The sequence below is a fragment of the Polyergus mexicanus genome, unplaced genomic scaffold (assembly GCF_030449975.1).
Source record: "Polyergus mexicanus isolate NDT 795.1 unplaced genomic scaffold, iyPolMexi1.0 SCAF_1, whole genome shotgun sequence".
In the NCBI taxonomy this organism is placed as follows: Eukaryota; Metazoa; Arthropoda; class Insecta; order Hymenoptera; family Formicidae; genus Polyergus; species Polyergus mexicanus.
Window position 1 is genome coordinate 5892576 of NW_027223321.1, and position 20592 is coordinate 5913167.

A 20592-nucleotide genomic window follows, 5' to 3' on the forward strand; every position below is an offset into this window, starting at 1 on the left:
TGAGTTCCGCCCCTCTACGAGGGGGCTCCACTTCCGGAAGATATAACCTAATCCAAACCTATTTCTGAAAATTTAGTTTAAGTTATACAACGTAACTCACATCAAATTTTAGTTTTATATCAGAAATAGGTTTGGATTAGGTTATATCTTCCAAAAATGAAGCGCCCCCTCGTAGAAGAGGGGGAGGGGGTGGGGTGGAACCCACTATGTTCACGCATATACTTTACAATGCGAAGCGAGATTTACCTTAGGATTGTTATGTGAATGGGAAAGTGTATGCGTGAACGCAATGAGTTCCGCCGCCCCCCCCCCCCCATGAGGGGGTTCCACTTTCGGAAATTATAACCTAACTCAAACCTATTTCTGAAAATTTGGTTTAAATTATACAACGTCTTGATGCGGATGGATCTTCTTGCGTGGAAATGACAAACTCATGTAAAAATTACGTTTTATTTCTCAAACTTTATTCGTTAATAATTTTTTAATAAACAATGACCGCCGGTTAAGTTATAAAGAAAAGTTACTCAGGATTATGTCCTTGACAACATATGTCAAGGTCAATGTCATTGGAGCTGGTTCCGTTATAGTAAATAATTAACCCAAACCTATTTCTAATTTAAAACTAAAATTTAGTTTCGATTACGTTATATATAACTCATCTATGACCCTGTACCTATCTCGTAAATGTAAACAAAAAAATTTCCTACGTCCTCTGCAAGAAATAAAATAAATACAAATATCACTGTTCTTAATTTTATTTTATAATACTTCGAAGAAAGCATTAAAAATGTAAAATTTCAATTTATTATATCTTCTGAACGAATGCTTTCTCCCACTTTTTTTTCCAATTACTCAGAAGAACCTCCCCTGCAATATATTTAAGTAGCGATAAAATCAGTGAGATACAATTTTTTATGCATATGTATTTACCATATATTCTTGCTTAGATTTCATTTCAGCTCTATAAATGTTGTGATCGATTTCTTTATTTCTGAAAATATTTTTATACATCAAAAATATCAATAAAAGAAAATTAAATTTACATTGAATCAAATATTGCTCCTACCATTCTCTTGTCCTCTAGTTTCCAAAAATATTCTTTCGATGTGCTTCATTGTATATTCCTTAAACTCGATTAGTTTTTTTTAGTTGTCATGTCGTGTTTATAAAAATTTATTTCCTTCAAAAGTAATTACATTATTTCACTGCGGATATTTTCACTTCATTCTCAATTAATTATTTTCCTCCTTTGAAATTTTTCGTTGTATAAAGAAACCTTGTTATTTTTCAGAAATACTTGTATGCATAAAACGCTATGAATATTTCTGCTTCGTAAAGAATTACGTGAAAGACCGTACGCGAAAAGTTTCTCGGGTGTTCTTAAAATAGCCTGTCATTGAAGTTTTGCCTATCGGAAAGTCTGCTCGGCACGAGGGGTGTGCAACCCTTCGACGAGGTCATTTGCGCGAGAGGGCGAGTGAAGAAAGTATATAATTTTCTCGCCATGGCCTTTAATGCGTTTCGCATTAATTAAACTCCGCACATATATTTATTAAACGAATAAAACAGATAAAAAAGATACAAACACGAAATATGACGTATAATCAGCATTTTTTTTTTTTTTGAAATATAAAATAAAAATGAAATATGTTTATATCAGAAATGTTATAAATCATGGAGGAATGCTTTCTTCGCTAATGCATTAATGAAAATTCTGTCATTTTGCAGAGCATACTTGCAAGGATTTCCGATGCACTCAAAATGAATTCTGCATCGAGACGGATCTCCTTTGTGACGGCGTGAATCACTGTGGCGATGGATCTGACGAGGCCACCTCTACCCTCTGTGCCAGTAAGTTCATTACTGACTGCCGACTATATTGAAAAATTTGACTCTCTATTCATTAAAAATCTTAAGTGTTTGAGAAACGATTGAAAGTTATATAATTTTTTTTTTAGATGTTGGAAGAAAAATTACGCAAAATTAATTAACAATCTTCATACCTTGCTAGAACGATTGATCGTTAATGTATTGTATCGTACATTATTATTTCGAATGCTGGTAATTAGCAATATAGACGATAATAATGTGCTAGTTAATATGAAATCAATATGTTCGCCATCAAGTCGTATCATATACCAAGCAACTTTGTGCACATATCTTTTGAGACACGCTATATTTAATGAGCAAAGCGATTTAGATCGCGGAGATATAATCTCGCATGATTTAGTACGGTTAGACATGCTGTTAGCCTCAAGTATCAATGAGATAATAAACACAGAGAACGCGCGGAATTTAAAAAAAAAAGAAAAAAAGAAAAAAATTTTCTCCACCATCGCGCGAACAATTTTAATTCGTAATGAAATAATCGAAAGGGTTAAGGGGAGGCACAATTTTGACAAACCATAAATCATATATTTACAGAAAAATTAATTTTCACGGAATTCATTGAAAATCGAAAATTTCATTTCTTTAAGGGATTAAATGGACTCTGATTTTTTCATTTTCCATCCGATAGATAATCATAGTTACATATCGCGGTGATTTATCGTCTGCTTTTCGTCTACAAAGCGTAATGGTTTTCCCGATTTTTCTCGTACTTGACTGGAAATTATTTAGCAGGCATTTCGCGGCAGAGAAATGCTTGTAAACGCGAACCGAATTTACATAACAATTATGTTAATGGCGCAAAACTGCGCACACATCGACGTATCCGAAGAAAAGTTAATCGCCTCGTATTCGTTACACATCCATGGGCTACAAACTCGTCGCATATAATACTCGCAGAAATTTAGCATATTTTACTGACATTTTATTTTATTAATTCGCCGTATTTTTTATTTTGCTTTTCAGACGGTTAATAAAACGAACAATGTATATTTAATCAATAGACAGATATTTAAAATCATTTTTAGCGTTACATTTTGTTTACATATTACATTTCATATTACCTATATATTACTTTCTCATATTTCACTTTACATTGTAATTCCGCAACAATGACTCGTAATAACTTTATTCAGATAGCAGAATTTATTGTTCAAGAACGGCAATAAGTTCACATGCATAGTTCTCGCTTATTGTTTTGTCGCAAACATTGCACTATAGTGATACGATCGATTTATTAAAAATTTAATGTCCCTCATAAAAGTTTTTTTTATTACTCGCATTACTTACGAGTATCGTGTCCTGTAAAGCATGAGGTATATGTCGCAATATCGATTTCTCGATTCGTCGAAAGTGTACACATCAGTTGTGTTGCGAGCGTGTATTCTGTATGAATGTAATATGTCTTTCTATGAAAAATGAGTTGTAAATAATATTATTCTTTGTAATGCTTAATATCTTTTTTTTTTGCAGCGGAAAGATTATTTTTTTATCATTTTTTTTTTTTTGCCATACTGTTTATTGTACTTTATGGAAATATTCCTCTTGAAAGAATTTTATATTAATAAAGAATTTTATTTTAATAAAGATCGAAATTACAGATAATATAATCATACTTGTAAACAATATTTTGCATATTTTTATAACTGTACTATATTGAGTAAAATGGATTTAAGGAATTATTAGCATCTCTTTTTCCCTTATATATGTGTTGTCTTAATTACATCTTCCCGGAGTGATTAACGATTTTTTCCTATAATTTTAGACTCCGAGGCATCGACGATCCTAGGCATGCAGACCACTTGGTTCGCCATCGCCCTTGTTTTTCTGATACTCAGCATGGGCGGTCTGGTAATGGCGGCGGTTCTCTGCTTCTGCAAGCAGCGTGTTCCTACCCCGAGGCACCCCCATAACGCGCACAACACTCAGTCTCATCCCCCGGTCAGCTTCCCATGTGAGTCACAAAAAACCCCCCTTACATGTACACGATCGATTGGCGTCGGTGTCGTTGCAACCACTCGTGGTCGCGATGCAACCTCTGGGCTGCCGTCAGCCAGTTCGTTCTTTGTGGTTTTGCTTCGCGTACTGTCAACTCGAAACATCGAGCGAAAACTTTTTCGCTCTTACAATGAGAGAGTTCGCGTAACGCCGTTACTCTAAACGATTGCATTTTCCACGGTACGCATACGCGCGAAAAAGAATAGAAATAATTTTCCTAAATCAAATTATCAATGTTGGTAAAACTTGTTAAAGCGAAGGTCTACGATAGCAAGTTCTGTTTCTCTTTGATGAAGTACTTTAAAAGATTGTTAAAAAAGAAAAAAAAAAGAGTTATAAGTTATACAAGTTTTACATAAAAATTACATAATAATTTTAATATTTGTACAAATAAAAATAACCAAAATAAGTAAGGAAAGAATAAGGAAAATGGCTGAATTAATTGAAATACGATTTTCTAAAAATGCTGTAACGCGTAAATTTTGGAAACTAATGTTATCAATAATATACTTAAAGAATTGATATTGCTTCTTTCATCGCAAAAAAAAAAAAAAAGAAACTTTGATAAAAAAAGTTAGAAGAGAGCTCCAGAATTTAATTTTGTTAAAACATCCTGCATATAAGTTTAAATTTCATTTATTTTAAATTTCAATTATATATTTTTCTTTTATATCCGATACATATTTAAAGATAATTTGCTTCCATAAAGCGGACTGTATTAATGGTTATGAAAATTAATTAATTTTATCCAGAATATGGTAATAAATGTAATTTAGTTGATTTGAGTTCTGTTTTGGGTCGAGCCAATGATCAAAGGACGCACGAGCTCGCGATTACGGTATCAAAATATTCATTTATTTATGCTTTTATCGTACGTGCACACTATTATGTTTCATGTATGCATCTTTTTTGTAGAATAAAGCTCACACAGACGTCGGTATACATTGTCGCGAAATTGTCTCTGATCAGCTTCAATATGAAGCACGTATTTCTGTTTTTGTATCACTTTTTACAAACAAACATTTTCAAAAATTACTTTGAGTACTAAGTTGAAAATTGATATTGTATTTCACGAGGAAATAAGTCATCATCGCGAAAGTTCATCGATAACCGAATTAATACTAAATAAATACTGTTGTATTTAGCACGTGGTATAATCTAGAATTCTAGAGCTTATATTTCTATAAAAATTTCTCATTTCAACAAATTATTTATCTTGAAATTTTTGTATATTTCGTTTCGCGGAGTACAATACTTTTCCAATATAAATCTGTATATTTTTGATTTTTAAATATATACATATATCGGATTTAAAGATACAATCTTACATTGGCTTCATAAGGAGCACGCTTAATTAATACGTGTTTACCTATCAGCATATGGAGGAGTTATGGATCAATGCCAAGTTACGTAATGAAGGATTTATTCCGGATTTAGAATTATTACATCAGGATTACATTTACAAGAAGGTTACATTACCATATGCGCTGCCATTTCGCGTCGCTTGCTGTTACTCGATTATGCTGATCTCATTCGAACACCCCGTATATACCGTATGTTTGCTTTTCATTTGATTGCGTAGCGGTTTACCTCGCACTTGTGCACGTCATTTCGTACCATGATTCTAATTAATTAATTAATTAAATCTGACAGATTTGACAGATGCATTTGGCGATTCACATCCGTCAATCATCCCACGTGGTTAGCTATTATAATTTATTTGTCGGATCCGAGAACATTTGCGGTCATTTCAATTACTTTTCCACTTTATCATTTATGTTATTTCTATCGTAAACTCCTTGAATAAAATGTCTTTTCTAATAATGCACAAGCCGATTAAAAGTTACTTCGGTCTCTGTACAATTATACTTGCATATAAAATTATCATAAACAAACTAAATGTAAAAGATCGATTGTTGGACACTCGAAGTTACTTGAAAAAAATTTTTTTTTTGTTTTCCTCTATTTCTATCCCACAAGGGTTTAAATCTTTCTTTCTGGGAATTATCGTTGAAACTCGTACAAGTGTAGAGAAGAATATTTTTTTTTTTTATATAAAATAAAATAGAATCACATCTGTTATTCCGTTCTTTTGTGATTCGTATTTATATACGATGTATTTTTCCATCAAACTTTTATTTATCGTTATTTCATGGACATTTCGCCTCGATAACGTCTAAGGTCTTGTTCGCACAGATCATGATCTCTTGCCCTAGGGATGTGCCATCCTTCAATCCCGTTCGCTGTCGAATGCATAAATAAAATACCTCTGTAACACTTGGTAACTAGGACAAATTCGCGACGCGAATTCGCGAGGTCATTATGGCGAACTCGCGACCTTTCAATAAAGCCGACCTAAATATCTGCGGTTAGTGCTGAATTAATCAGCGACCATCGGTTGAATTGAATGCCGCTATAATTAAGTCGATATTCCGCGCGTTGCTCTCTTACAATGGTATTTATTATTTATTTACGCGTTAACTGTTACCGCTTGTGGGACGATTGTGGGCCGCACAGCGAAATTAGAGGGCGAAGATATGTATGTCGGATGGAAAAAATATGATAGGAGAAAAACCCAAACACAAAAGGCGCGCCCGGTGTTTTCATCAAACGATCGATCGTCGCGTTTGGTCTGCTCGTGCTCGTTTTATAACGTCGTTTGGCTTTTCACGATTTCAATCGGCGAACGGTATCGTGATGTTTGCCACAATTCTCCGTCCTTGTTTTTTAACCCCGCGGTAATCGATAACAAATAGCGCGTGCCTGGCGGCTTGTTTCTCGTTCAATTTGTTTATTGCTATCGCTAACTCTGCAGGGAAAGAGGATGAAAGGCGGTACAAGAGATAGAAAGAGTTTAAATTAGTTTAATATACGAGAGTCAAAACTTTCTCTGTCTCCCTGCGATTGCCTGCGCGCGACACCATTGCGCATTGAAAATTCAATTATCCGAAACAAACGATGGACAATAGTAGGGGAAAAACCTGTCAAAATTAAAAAAAAAACCATATTTCTCACGTTTATACTGTTTGAAAAATCAAATAAATAAATCAGGAAAATAATGTGGTTTTTAGAGAATGTCTTCGTAAAAAAAAAAAAAAGTTGTAATTAATGACAAAAACTTTTGATCGTGAATATCCCCTGAAATCAAATGCAAGAAACAAAAAAAAAGTAATTTGCAGAAAGAGAAAGAGAGAGATAATATTTTTCTACAATTTTTAGTAAATAATTTTTAAACGAGTAAATGGATCTAAATCAAGTTTTGTATAAATATTTATCAGAGTTTTCTTAATATATGTGACAATTTTTATTTCGTTGGCAATGTTTTCATCCTTGTCGAATTTGTCAATAAGCGATTTGTCAATACGGGGTTTTCCATAAAAATCAATATTAGCTTTAAACTTAAATAATTTTCAAACCGTCAAGAGAATTACGCTTAGATTGATTTTGCACGGATATTCAGAAGAAATGGTAGAACGCTCTACGAAATTTTCATACTTTTGTCACACTAACATCCTTAATTATGGCGAAAAAAATGCGTTTTTATTTTCGGCTGATCAATCGAATCAGCGTCTGCATGGAACGCAGTCAATTTTTGCGCGCACGTAAACGTGTTAAGTGATAAGTTTTTCGTGTATTGTCGAGAGAGACACGATTTATACCGCCCTACGGTCCGTATTAATGCGAATGATAATTTGCAAAGATGACATGAGTCTTGTACAATATAAAGACTAGCGCCAAAAGAAATATGCCATAAGTCTAACGATTTATCGGAACGCTTTTTATTGCCTGTCAAATTTAATCTTCACGAATTGCATGCTTTATGAAAGAAATATTTTGGAATTCTATGAATTTAGAATTTTTCGTTGTTAATTGAATCATCTCAATCGAAATTCTTTCCATCATATTTCATAAAGTACAATATAATTTAACGTCAATTGAGTTTTAAGAATAATATATATATTCGCTTTCTTTAGATAGATAATAAATAAAACGTCTATCAATACGGTTTTAACTATAACGTAAAATTTATTTGTATTTATTATTTATTAGACAAGAACGGTTTTTTTTTTTTTATAAAAATTTATTATTGTTCTACACATTACGAGTATACATCAATACTGTATCTACTTGATACAATAAAATCAATGTCAACCTGAAATACGATATGTCAAGGAAACTATTTAAGATCTGATTGGGAGCAATTGACTCAAATTACTCGAGTTTATATCCAAAGGGGTCGAACGAGTCTAAATCGTTAGTTTCTTTTATAAATACTATCTTTCGCTTTAACATCGTGATCCGGCTAGCAAGAAAATGTCGACGAATATAAAAATTAAAGAACTTTTTTAATAATTTTTCAATTTTCACACGGAATATCTTCCAAGTTTCCATAAGTTAATAATTTTTTTTCTCGAGACTCGGATATTTTTTTGGAAACTTAAAAAAAATGAAGCTTTCAGAATTCTTCAGACCACCCCTTATCTTCCAGAAACTAAGCATTTTAGAGAAAAACGTTTTGAACAAAAATTGTATGATTTTGAGGGGAACATAAGATGGTGCCATTGGTTTGACCTTGGATGGCATCGTTAAGGTCAAGTCAAGGACACCTTTAATTTCTTAAAAGGAACCCCCCATTTTTCATTACATATTCTTACAGCTTATCTCGAGAGCTTTCCAAAACACTATAATAAAGTATTTCTTCATTAATTAATTTTCGAGTTATTTTATATTTTAATCTGACATATTTTGATATAAAAAATAAAATATTTCGTAAAATATTCAGTTTTCAATAATCTTACCGTAATACTTTTATGTACAGAATAATGAGACAAATCAATTAGTGCCAAAAAAAAAACAAATAATTATTTAAAAAAATACATTGTAAATAATTTTCTTAAAAACAATTATTTTTTTATACTAATTGATTTGTCTCGTTATTCTGTACATAAAAGTATTACGGTGAGATTATCGAAAACTGAATATTTTACGAAATATTTTATTTTTTATATCAAAATATGTCAGATTAGAATATAAAATAACTCAAAAAGTACTTAATGAAAAAATATTTTATTACAGTATTTTGGAAAGCTGTACGGATATTTAGGACACCCTGTATATATATATATATATATATATATATATAATTTTAATCGATTCTGAGAAAATTATTATCAATTTTCGTATAATGAAAACGATGTTGACGTTCCATATCTTCAGGTTTTTTACATTTATCAGATATATTAAAATTTTTTGATCATATCAGAAATTCGAAAATCTTTGAAGTAATCAAAGTCAGAATCTTATAACGGCATCGTTACTCGCATGGCGTTGCAAGATTTATTAACGACACGAGTAAGAGGGACTTTTCGCAATAGTGTATTTCCAATAAGGCAAACGCTAATACCGCAATAAGTGTAACATAAATATTGCAAAAAAATTTGTAGCTCAACGTTTAGTGTATATGAATTTCCTAATTCATGCGCTATCTCTCTCTTTCAACTACGTCTGAATTATTCGCGAGATAGAAACTAAGACGCTGGGTCTTTTAATCTATCACCAAGCTCTTTTTCTCTGTGCTACATTTTTCAATTTCTTTGAGATATAAAGTCGCTCTGGCTTTTCTCTTATATCTCAGCTTATATATATATATATATATTAAGTTTCTTATTTGAGATCAAAGTTATAAATATGTAAAATAGCGAGATGTTTAATTGCTTTTTTAAATCTACTTATTTAATTTTTACGATGCTTTAATCGTATACTGTACTGGAAAAAGTGAGATATATCTCATTTATCTCTTCTTGTTTTATTTTTATTCTACGCTTCGATATAATATTGTAGCGAGTATAGTGGGATTATTATAATGGAATATTATTAGGTGTACAACTTTGCTTCCGCCGTTTTTTTTTCCGAAATTCGAGGCTTTATTGTAAAAAACTGGTTATACATTTATGATTCAAAGTATTGTCCACTCCCAATGATCGTGCCAATTCTTTTTGACTTTGACTCGAGTCTTCATTAAGTAATGCCTCCAATTCTGTATCTTCGAAAACCTTCTCTCTTCCACCGCTATGCCGGTCTTCGACGTGAAAATCACCGTTCTTGAAGCGTTGAAACCACTCATGACACGTTCTTTCACTAATAGCGGCTTCACCATGAGTATTTGAGAGCATTCGATGAGCCTCAGCCGCAGATTTCTTCACATTGAAGCAGAAAATTAAAACCTCCCGCAAATGACGAGAATTTGGCTCGTAAACTGACATTTTCAATCGAGAATAACTTTATGATGCAGACACAAATCGACTAATGTTTCTATGGGGTTATGTTGACAGATGCCCAAGTTTATTACATGACGTCTATGATCTATTTATTTCGTCTACTACTTACCGCTAAAGCCATCTATAGGAAAACGGCGAAAGCAAAGTTGTACACCTAATAAATCCACGATGAAAAATGTTCTTTTAACGCTACAATGACATTTTTGACGAACGTGCTCTCGTTCCTCTATTCGAAAAGGCGTTTACGTGGTCGGTTTGTACGATTTGCACGCGTTTTGCCACCATCAAACTTGTTGTCAATGCGGTGAGCAGTCTCACCTGTCGCTCTTTTGTCGAGTTTCATCCGAGCGATGTTCATTCGAGCCGGTACCAGAAGTGTTCGGAAATCAAAATCGAGCGATTCTACAAGCTTCAACGGAGTGGAAAAAAAAATATAAATATAAATTCAATTAAAAATCCAAGTTTGCGTAACGCGATCCGATTAAAACTCCGCGCATCCCATATATATCCAAGAGCGTAGATATTCAGAATGTATAACGCGATTCTACAGTGGAATCCAGACGCGACGCTGCATTGCAGATGTATCCGAGTCCGATTTTGGTGGAATAACAATAAATTGAAGCAACGCAACGAGCTTCGTATCATGGGTCGAGGCAAATGTCAAACCGCACCGCAATAAAACGGACCGGGTTTCGTCAAATATTTATCGTAAAACTTTTACGTATTTACGGGTTTCCCCTGCGTGCAGAAAATTGCGTACGTTCAAAAAAAAAAAAAAAAAAGGAAGAAATAAGAATATAAGCGAGATATATTAAAAGATCTAAATAATATCATTTATTTTTGGCTATTTGCGGTGGCAGAAATTTTCTGCGAAAAACACGACGCTGAGAATTTTTCTCGCTCGTAATATAAAACTCGTTATATATTCAGAATAATTTTGACAAAACCAAATAAAAAATTATACAACATTTCTTTTTTTCTTTAAATATTTGTACCAAGAAAACTGGGGCCAGAGAATATCAAGAGGGTAAAGTGATAAAATGCATTTCGAAGGAGAAATCATATTTTGGAAATTGGAAAAAATCTCCAAGTAACAGCGAAAGAGAAGTTTATGCAGAGTTTACTGACACACTATGTGGCTTTTAAACAAAATTAATGTCGATAGTTCGTACTTTAACTAAAAGTTTTGCGTATGCACTCTTGTTACGATGTCCTGCTATCCTGTGAATATAGAGGAGAATGCTGGAATAAATGGAGGCACATCATGCTTTGGCCTCGGCCCAAAAAAAGAATCACTTGGTCGATCCGAACGGTCGGGAAAATAGAAAAATGCGCTCTCCTCGCTCATCGTGTTTTCGCTTATGTGTACGTTTTAATAATAAATAGTTTCGGCGGAGTTCCCGCAACTGAATATACACATGAAACAAGAATCGGTGAAACGAGAACGGAACTAGGCGATATTCCGCTGCAATTTGTAAATAGAATTTCAAATTCGAAAATGAATACGCGAAGGGAAAGGTAAACAATCGAAGCACCGTACTGAGAATTATCAATTTTTAATCGAAGATTGATCGTGAGCGATCTGAAATAATACGATGACATTAGCATTCGCTTGGAGTTGAAATTAATTCATTCAGTATACACAGGGTGTCCTAGACCACCCGTACATCCCTTTTTCTTCAAAAACTAAGCATTTTAGAGAAAAACGTTTCCAACAAAAATTGTATGGCTTTGAGGGAAACATAAGATGGTGTCATTGGTTTGACCTTGGATGGCATCGTTAAGGTCAAGTCAAGGACACCTTTAATTTTTTAAATGGAACTCCCTATTTTTTATTACATATTCTTATAGCTTATGTCGAGAGTTTTCCAAAACACTATAATAAAGTATTTTTTCATTAAGTAATTTTTGAGTTATTTTATCTATAATGTATTTTTTAAAATCATTATTATTTTTTTTTTTTTTTTTTTTACACTAATTAATTTGTCTCATTATTCTGTACATAAAAGTATTACGGTAAGATTATTGAAAACTGAATATTTTACAAAATATTTTATTTTTTATATCAAAATATGTCAGATTAAAATATAAAATAACTCAAAAAGTATTGTACTTAATGAAAAAATACTTTATTATAGTGTTTTGGAAAGCTCTTGAGATAAGCTACAAGAATATGTAATGAAAAATAGGGGGTTCCATTTAAGAAATTAAAGGTGTCCTTGACTTGACCTTAACGATGCCATCCAAGGTCAAACCAATGACACCATCTTATGTTCCCCTCAAAGCCATACAATTTTTGTTGGAAACGTTTTTCTCTAAAATGCTTAGTTTTTGAAAGAAAAGGGGTGTACGGGTGATCTAGGACACCCTGTATAATGAAACGCGGTGCTCGCGGCAATTAATGCGATAATTATATTTATTTTGAGGCGTGCGCATTTTAGGATGAGCCAAATTCGATCATTGATATTGTATATAAATTAATTCAAGTATTTTCGTTTATGCCATCGATTTCATTCGTTAGTCCATGTAACACGGATTACAGTTTTGAAATGGGGGTTTATGATATGATATGATTGATAGGCAAGCACCACCAAATTGAAGGAAGCCTGTGCTCGGTATCGATTTTCTTTAAATAATGTGATTAACAGGAAATGTATACGGTAATCGTAATTACCGTGCTTTATCGTAATAAAGCACGTGCATGGTGAAAATTAGATTGCTACGGAAAAATAAATATTTTTAGCAATATTGAAATTATTATTATGACTATATGCTTTATTGAATTTCTATTGCATTGAATTTATTGAATTATTCATCGTTATCCTGTATTTTATAAATATTTTTTTATATCTTTTGACGTGTATACATGGAGAGAGAGAGAGAGAGAGAGAGAGAGAGAGAGAGAGAGAGAGAGAGAGAGAAAGGAACAAAATCAATCTGTTTGCAAATAAATCTGAATTATTAATTATTTCATATGTAACATATAATAATATATACCATATAAAAGAAATATACTGAATTATTTAAATATAAAACTATTTATGCAAATATTATAAGATTTATTATATTGCGTTTCATTTTTTATAATAATATTGGATACGAAGAGATGATTAAAATAAAGATAATTAAAAATGATAAGATTTAAAATTCTAATATAATTAAAATTCTGCTATACATGCGTAAATTATTGCAAAATTAATTATATTATTAATATTTTCCAATTATGTGTTATAAGTTTGAATATATAGGGTGTCCCATTTTAAAGGACCCACTCAAATATCTCAGAAACACTGCGTTAAATCGAAAAATGTTTCAAACAAGAGTTATGTGGCTTCAAGGGGGCCATAAGATGGTGACAATTATTTGACCTTGGAAAATCATTTGAAGATCATGTGAAGGTCAACTTTAAAATCTTGAATGGAAACCCCCATTTTTTATTTAGTATTCTTGTAGCTTGCCTCGAGAGCTTCCCAAAACACTATAATAAACTATTTTTTTATTCAGTACTTTTTGAATTATTTTATATTTTAATCTGACATCTTTTGATACAAAAAATTAAATGTCTCATAAAATATTCAGTTTTCGATAATCTTACCGTAATACTTTTATGTACAGAATAATGAGACAAATCAATTAGTATAAAAAAATAATAGTTTTTAAAAAAATTATTTACGATGTATTTTTTTAAACAATTATTTGTTTTTTTTTTGCACTATGATTGATTTGTCTCATTATTCTGTACATAAAAGTATTACGGTAAGATTATCAAAAACGAACTATTTTATGAGATATTTAATTTTTTATATCAAAAGATGTCAGATTAAAATATAAAATAACTCAAAAAGTACTTTATGAAAAAATACTTTGTTATAGTGTTTTGGAAAGCTCTCGATGTCAGCTACAAGAATACTAAATAAAAAATAGGAATTTCCATTTAAGATTTTAAAGTTGACCTTCACATGACCTTCAAATGATTTTCCAAGGTCAAATCATTGTCACCATCTTATGGCCCTCTTGAAGCCACACAACTTTTGTTTGAAACATTTTTCGATTTAACGCAGTGTTTCTGAGATATTTGAGTGGGTCCTTTAAAATGGGACAACCTGTATAGGACGCCTCCTATCCGATGAATTCGTATTTTCGAGACATATACAGATGCATGTTTTTCAGTAGGAAACAATATTGCCGATCTACATTTGGAGAATTTTTACGAGCGATCGGATTATGTAGGAGGAACACGAATGAGAGAGCATTTCTTCCTTCTTTTTTCCTTCTCTCTTAGTCTCTTACAGCTTATGGAAATAAGTTGGTTTCGGGGCTTGGCTCGAAAGAAACTGTCGACGAAAAGTAGAACTTTATGTTTAAAGGGGATATCTAAATCATTCATGAAAATTATAATATATGATAATCTTACGAAAAATAAGATTAGTCGCTCTTATTATTTAGACGTTACAGTTTCAATTAAAAAAAAATTATACACATACATATGCGTGTTTAGAAGATTTATTAATAATATTAATAAAAATATTAATAAATATTAATAAAATGAATCATACCCAAATAATATTCTTATATTAATCTAAATTATATCTTTAAATATAAATTTAAATGAAAAAAATAAAAGAAATAAAATCGTTTACAGATACGATTGTTTTTTTTTCTTTTAATCTGCTCTTTTCTTCTCTTAATTTCTATATTGTTTAAAACTTAACAATGTATCCTTTAATTGGTGCAGCTTAATATTTGCTACCTCGACAAATATTAGCTTGCTATGATTGGGAACAGAAGCAACCGTTCAAAGCGGTTTACTTAGCTAACGATAGATAATACTGATAATTACGTGGTTACGCATATAATTGGGACAGCTCGCGGTCGACCGTGAAAACGAATGTAAAAATGTTTTTGACCACGATTAGTATTCACTTACGAGACGCTCGCGAAAGTTTATTTCGATATGTTTATAGGCTGCATGCCAACTCGAACAAAATTTCACCTTCTCGCACGCATCGTCGGAACGGAAGTGACAAACAAATACTTTCACGAGCACCTCTTCTCTGAAACGCGGGCGAATTCGTCTACACGTTTCGTCTACCAAAATAATCGATAATATCAAACTTTATTCGAGGTAAGGCATAAATGGCATTTATTTCGAGCTTTGCGATATTTGGTAGTACAATCGTGGCAATTATTGCGAACGAGTCCCGAGCTGTAACAGGAAGTTAGCGCATTATTCAAAGCAGCCTTCGATGCCATTGAAGTTAGTCACGCGATGCATAGCACGTGTTATCGGAGCGCGTCCGCAACGTAAATCAACGATATCAACTTCTAATTGCTAGATTCTCGCCATAAAAGCTCCCAAACTCTTTTTCATTGTTAAAATATTATCATGACGATAGAACGTGTTTCTTTTAGATTCATTTTTCATACTTGAAAATAAAAGAACAAAGGTGCTGATATATTTTTTACTTCCAGTAATCTTTTTCCAGAAATCTCAGAGATATCGAGATTTATATAAATTAAAGTATAAAAATTTAATAAAAACGATAAGGTTTAGATATAAAAAATTAAAGATATGATTTTAGCCAATCATCTTTTTTCAAAAATCTCAGAGAGAGATATCGACTTATATAAAGTATAAAAACTTTTAATAAAAACGACGAAGTTTAAATATAAAAAATTAAAGATATAATTTTAGCCAGTCATCTTTTTCCAAAAATGTCAAAGAGATATCGATTTATATAAATTAAAGTATAAAAATTTAATAAAAACGATAAGGTTTAGATATAAAAAATTAAAAATATAATTTTAGCCCCAGTCCTCTTTTTCCAAAAATCTCAAAGAGATATCGATTTATATAAATTAAAGTATAAAAATTTAATAAAATGATAAAATTTAGATATAAAAAATTAAAGATATGATTTTAGCCAATCATCTTTTTCCAAAAATCTCAGAAAAAGATATCGATTTATATAAATGAAGATTAAAGTATAAAAATTTAATAATACGATAAAATTTAGATATAGAAAATTAAAGATATAATTTTAGCCAATCATTTTTTTCCAAAAATCTCAAACAGATATCGATTTATATAAATTAGAAATTATTTTATTAAAAATTTAATAAAACGATAAAGTTTAGATATAAAAAATTAAAGGTATAATTTTAGCCACTCGTTTCAATTTTCAATTTTATTAATAGGTAAGAGTTCGAAAAGAGATTCACTTATATATTATAATAAAAAGCTATCTTCTCACGAATTTGATTGTTTGTCAATATATCGAAAAATTTCGAGAAGCGATGGTTAAGGAAACACTCGTATCTCGGAAATGTCCAATTTGTCGTACAAAATACGAGTGCTATTACAGTTTACGTGCCATTGCATCGTCTCCCATATTCGTTCACGAAATTAATCCTAACACGTCAATCGTGCATCCAAACCTTTATCAATCGCTATCGCCATAGTCGTAATCATTCCTCGAGTCGATCTCTCGTTGCCTAGCTTCGCTGAGCACATTGCAACAATTGATTAGATTACTAATGCTTTATCTATCTCTCATACCGAGCACGATATCAACAATACCTTCAACGGATCAAATGTATTCCGCGAAATATGCCACGATTATTGGACGCTCGGATACGTGCACGTGAAAAATCACTACTCTTGCAGTGCGCTCTACTTCGTCATCGGTTCGACCTAACATGGAATTGCGTAGCTTTCTGCGCAGTGGTGAGTGGTGAAAAGAATGTTGTAATCGTCCGAGAAAATGAAACGCAATTTCCTGGACTGATAACACAAGCGTGCTTATTTTATATTAAATATCATGTTTTATATATAAATTCTCTCTCTCTCTCTCTCTCTCTCTCTCTCTCTCTCTCTCTCTTCTCAATTATCCTTTGATATCTTTATTCCTATCATTTCAAAAAATTGACATGTCCTAAAAAAAAAACTGTTTCGTATCGAATTGTCATCTACGTAGTCGAAATGAGAAATTACAAAAGTGCGTGAAATTTGCGTGAACAAACAATACTTATCGGATCGATAAAGCCTATATTTTTATGGCCATATTTTATTATAAAAATTCGAAAGATCTTTAATCGGCAATATGCTTTTCTTATAAAGTTAAAATCCCTCTCTTTTCCTCGACTTGCTGATTCTTTCAGCGGACCGTCAATTTTTTAATCGTGTCGCTAAAAAGCCCGATGTTCACTTTCCACGACTCACTTCCGCGTCAATCGCAACACATCTCAAATATTCTTGATTTAAAAAAAAAAAAAAAACCTCGCCGCGTGTGTCGGTGCTCTTTAGGGATTCCGAGCTCGTCAAGGTTCGTCGAGTACGTGACGTCGCTCAATCGTTGCGGAGTTTCGCTTACAACGATCAACCGATCGTTGCAGCGACCAGTTCCCACCAGACAGTCGCCTGGAATCATTCACAGACGCTTCTTCGCGCGCTACCGTGATCAAGGTGAAGTTCCTGACGGGTACGAGATGACGATCGTCGACCGGAGTGGTTATTCGCCAATTTGGACGATTCTTATAATTCTCCTCGTGATTTGCGAGTCTGCCATATCGGCGAGCACGCAGATCTTTGTCGTGAGCAACACGTTGGACGATCAGCTCGGCAAAGACTATTTTGTGGGACCGTGTCTGGTAAACACCAATCAGACCTGTCCCGACGAGGAAGTGACGTTCTACCTCTACACAAGATTCAATCCGGAAGAGGGACAACAACTTATAGTGAACGCTACGAGTTCGAATCTTGCCGATACCAATTTCGTGGCGACAGCGCCCACGAAGATTATCGTTCACGGCTACAATTCGGACATGCAACTGGGATATTTGGTGGATATCAGAAACGAATACTTGAAGAGAGGCAAATATAATATCGTAGCGATCGACTGGCATCGTTTGGCGACGGCGCCGTGTTATCCTATGGCCGTCCACAACGTGCCTCACGTGGGCGATTGTCTGGCGCAGCTGATCGATCGTCTTAGGGACTACGGTGCCGCGGATATCCATATAATCGGCTTCAGCCTTGGCGCACACGTGCCAGCATTCGCGGCTAATGTGCTGCGTCCATATCGATTGCCGAGGATCACCGGTCTCGATCCGGCGATGCCGCTCTTCATCACCGTTAATAAGGACGAGAAACTCGATTCGAGCGACGCCGAATTTGTCGACGTGCTGCACACGAACGCCTTTATTCAGGGCAAGATCGAGCCGAGCGGCCACATCGACTTTTACATGAACGGTGGGGTCAACCAGCCTGGATGCTGGGAGCATGGAAATCCATTTGGATGTAACCATCACAGAGCGGCCGAGTATTTCGCCGAGTCGATCAACTCGAAGATCGGTTTCTGGGGCTGGCCCTGTTACGGATTCGTGTCTTATCTGCTGGGTCTCTGCCCGCCAAAACATCCTGCAGTGCTGATGGGCGAGGATGTCAACAAGAGATATCGGGGCTTTCATCTGGTGAAGACGAAGGCGCAGAGCCCGTTCGCGGAGGGAGTATTCACGGTAGAGGATCTTTACCAGCGGGATCTTTATCAGTGATCGCACGCGAGCAATGTCGACGATTCTTCCTCGGGGAAAATGTTACGACGAGACCGCCAGAGATCCCGAGTACGAATTGATGAAACGCGAGGAAAGGGACGCGAAAATATAAGACTCTTCGTATTAATACGACGTCGCGTGTCGAGAAGATTGAGATATCTCGGTGATGTCAGGTACTTTGTCGAGAGAATATTGTAAGTGATCCAACATAATTTTGAAATAGACTCTGAATATATATAATACGTGTAGTTTTATTATTGTGGTTTCTCTAAATTAAATGAATGAAATCGACGAGTATCGAGCAAAAAAGTCTCACGAGACCTTTCTTTGTCGATTTAGGAATATGTTAAGGTGAATATACATTTAGCGAAAGAACAACGAACGTTCGTTGTTATCCTTCAGCAGATATATACGCCAAAACGAATACGAATAGAACGTTCGATTCGCAATCCGGCTCGATTACCTCATGAGACGGTACATCAAAGACAATTCGTGCGAGAAAAACGTTGAAAACGTTTCACAAGACGTTCGCATTCGCTGTCCGTTCGCTAAATGTATACTCACCTTAACGCAGTCTCGCGAATCTGATGCTGCGCGAGAAGGTCTGGTATGTCAAGGTCAGACAACTCTGCCGAGACCTGCTAATCGATATCTCACTAAAGTGGAGAAATAGGGCGGACACGATTGCGATATATTAGCAAACTAAGTTATTTCTTGTCGATCTCACGTCCTACGATGTTCAAATAAAAAGTACTTATAACCGCATCTATCCGTCTATCTGTCAATCTATCTATCTATCCATTTATTCGCTTTTATATAAACTGTTTCTCTCTTTTGACATATAATATTTTCACGGTATTATCGAGCTTCAATATTGCCAAATTTGCAGGCTTTCTTAATAAAATCTTGCCCCTTCTTATATTAATTATTTCTCTATAATTGGTAGATCCATGCCTTTTGTATCAGGAAATACATATATCTGATATTATTACCACATTACGTAATACATGGATCTTGAAATTAAATGTGGATATACGGATAGTAACGCGATATATTGCGCAGGATTTTTTGTGCGAACCCTTCTTGATTTTATCTTTTTACTTGTATCTTCCTCTTCGAGAATGTATCAAAGTATCCGATATGGAGGATATAGTGCTATACGGGAAGACCGGAAGCCTTATGGACTGATTCTGTTAGTTAGTTTCTCGATCTCAGGAGGATGAGACTTATTATCTGTGTATACTATGAAAGAGAGAATTTCTGAGAGAGTTAAATACAATATATGACACAAATAGTTTCTCGATTACTTTTACCTTAGTTTCATTTTTACAGAGGTTAATTTGTTATATTTTTGTTAAATTTTTCGATATAAATATACAAGTCAATATTTAATTATTTTTGGTCAGTTAATGCATTATTTATAAGATATTTAATTGATATTTATAATCACATGATGAGGCCATAATTAATATTTGATATTATTATTATTTTGGCGAAAATAGCTTAGAAAATAAAGAAAATTTTATTAATTATAATCACATTAGTTTAAACTATTGAATTATTTGTAGTTGTTATTCGAGTAACTTTACCTTTAAATATTTTATTATATTTTATATACATTTTGTGAATATCAAAATTGACACGAGATATTAAATGAGTGAAATTTTGATTAAACAATCTCTTATTTTGGCGTTTTATATTTTGCTAAAATTCTATAAACAAATATCCCTTGTCAGTACAAAAATCTTCAAGTTAACGAATCTCAATGTATGTCCGTTATAAGAATGTATGCTTTTAATAGCAAGCATATAAATCTAAGCATTATACATAAATGTATATACACATCCAATTATATACATATATATCCAATAAAAAA

General features: G+C 33.3%; 1 protein-coding gene across 2 annotated transcripts in view; it reads left to right on the forward strand.

Annotated features, from left to right (window-relative positions):
• The window catches only part of LOC138933430 (uncharacterized), a 217818-nt gene extending 197429 nt beyond the window's left edge, over nucleotides 1-20389 (forward strand). The window contains exons 4-6 of one of the 2 annotated variants that reach the window (XM_070296135.1): nucleotides 1729-1851; nucleotides 3653-3841; nucleotides 17470-20389. In XM_070296135.1, the coding sequence (XP_070152236.1) occupies nucleotides 1729-1851; nucleotides 3653-3841; nucleotides 17470-18716 (1559 nt within the window). In that variant the 3' untranslated portion in view covers nucleotides 18717-20389. The remainder of the gene's footprint in view (nucleotides 1-1728; nucleotides 1852-3652; nucleotides 3842-17469) is intronic. The other variant, XM_070296144.1, reaches the window with a different exon arrangement.
• The last annotated feature ends 203 nt before the right edge of the window (nucleotides 20390-20592 follow it).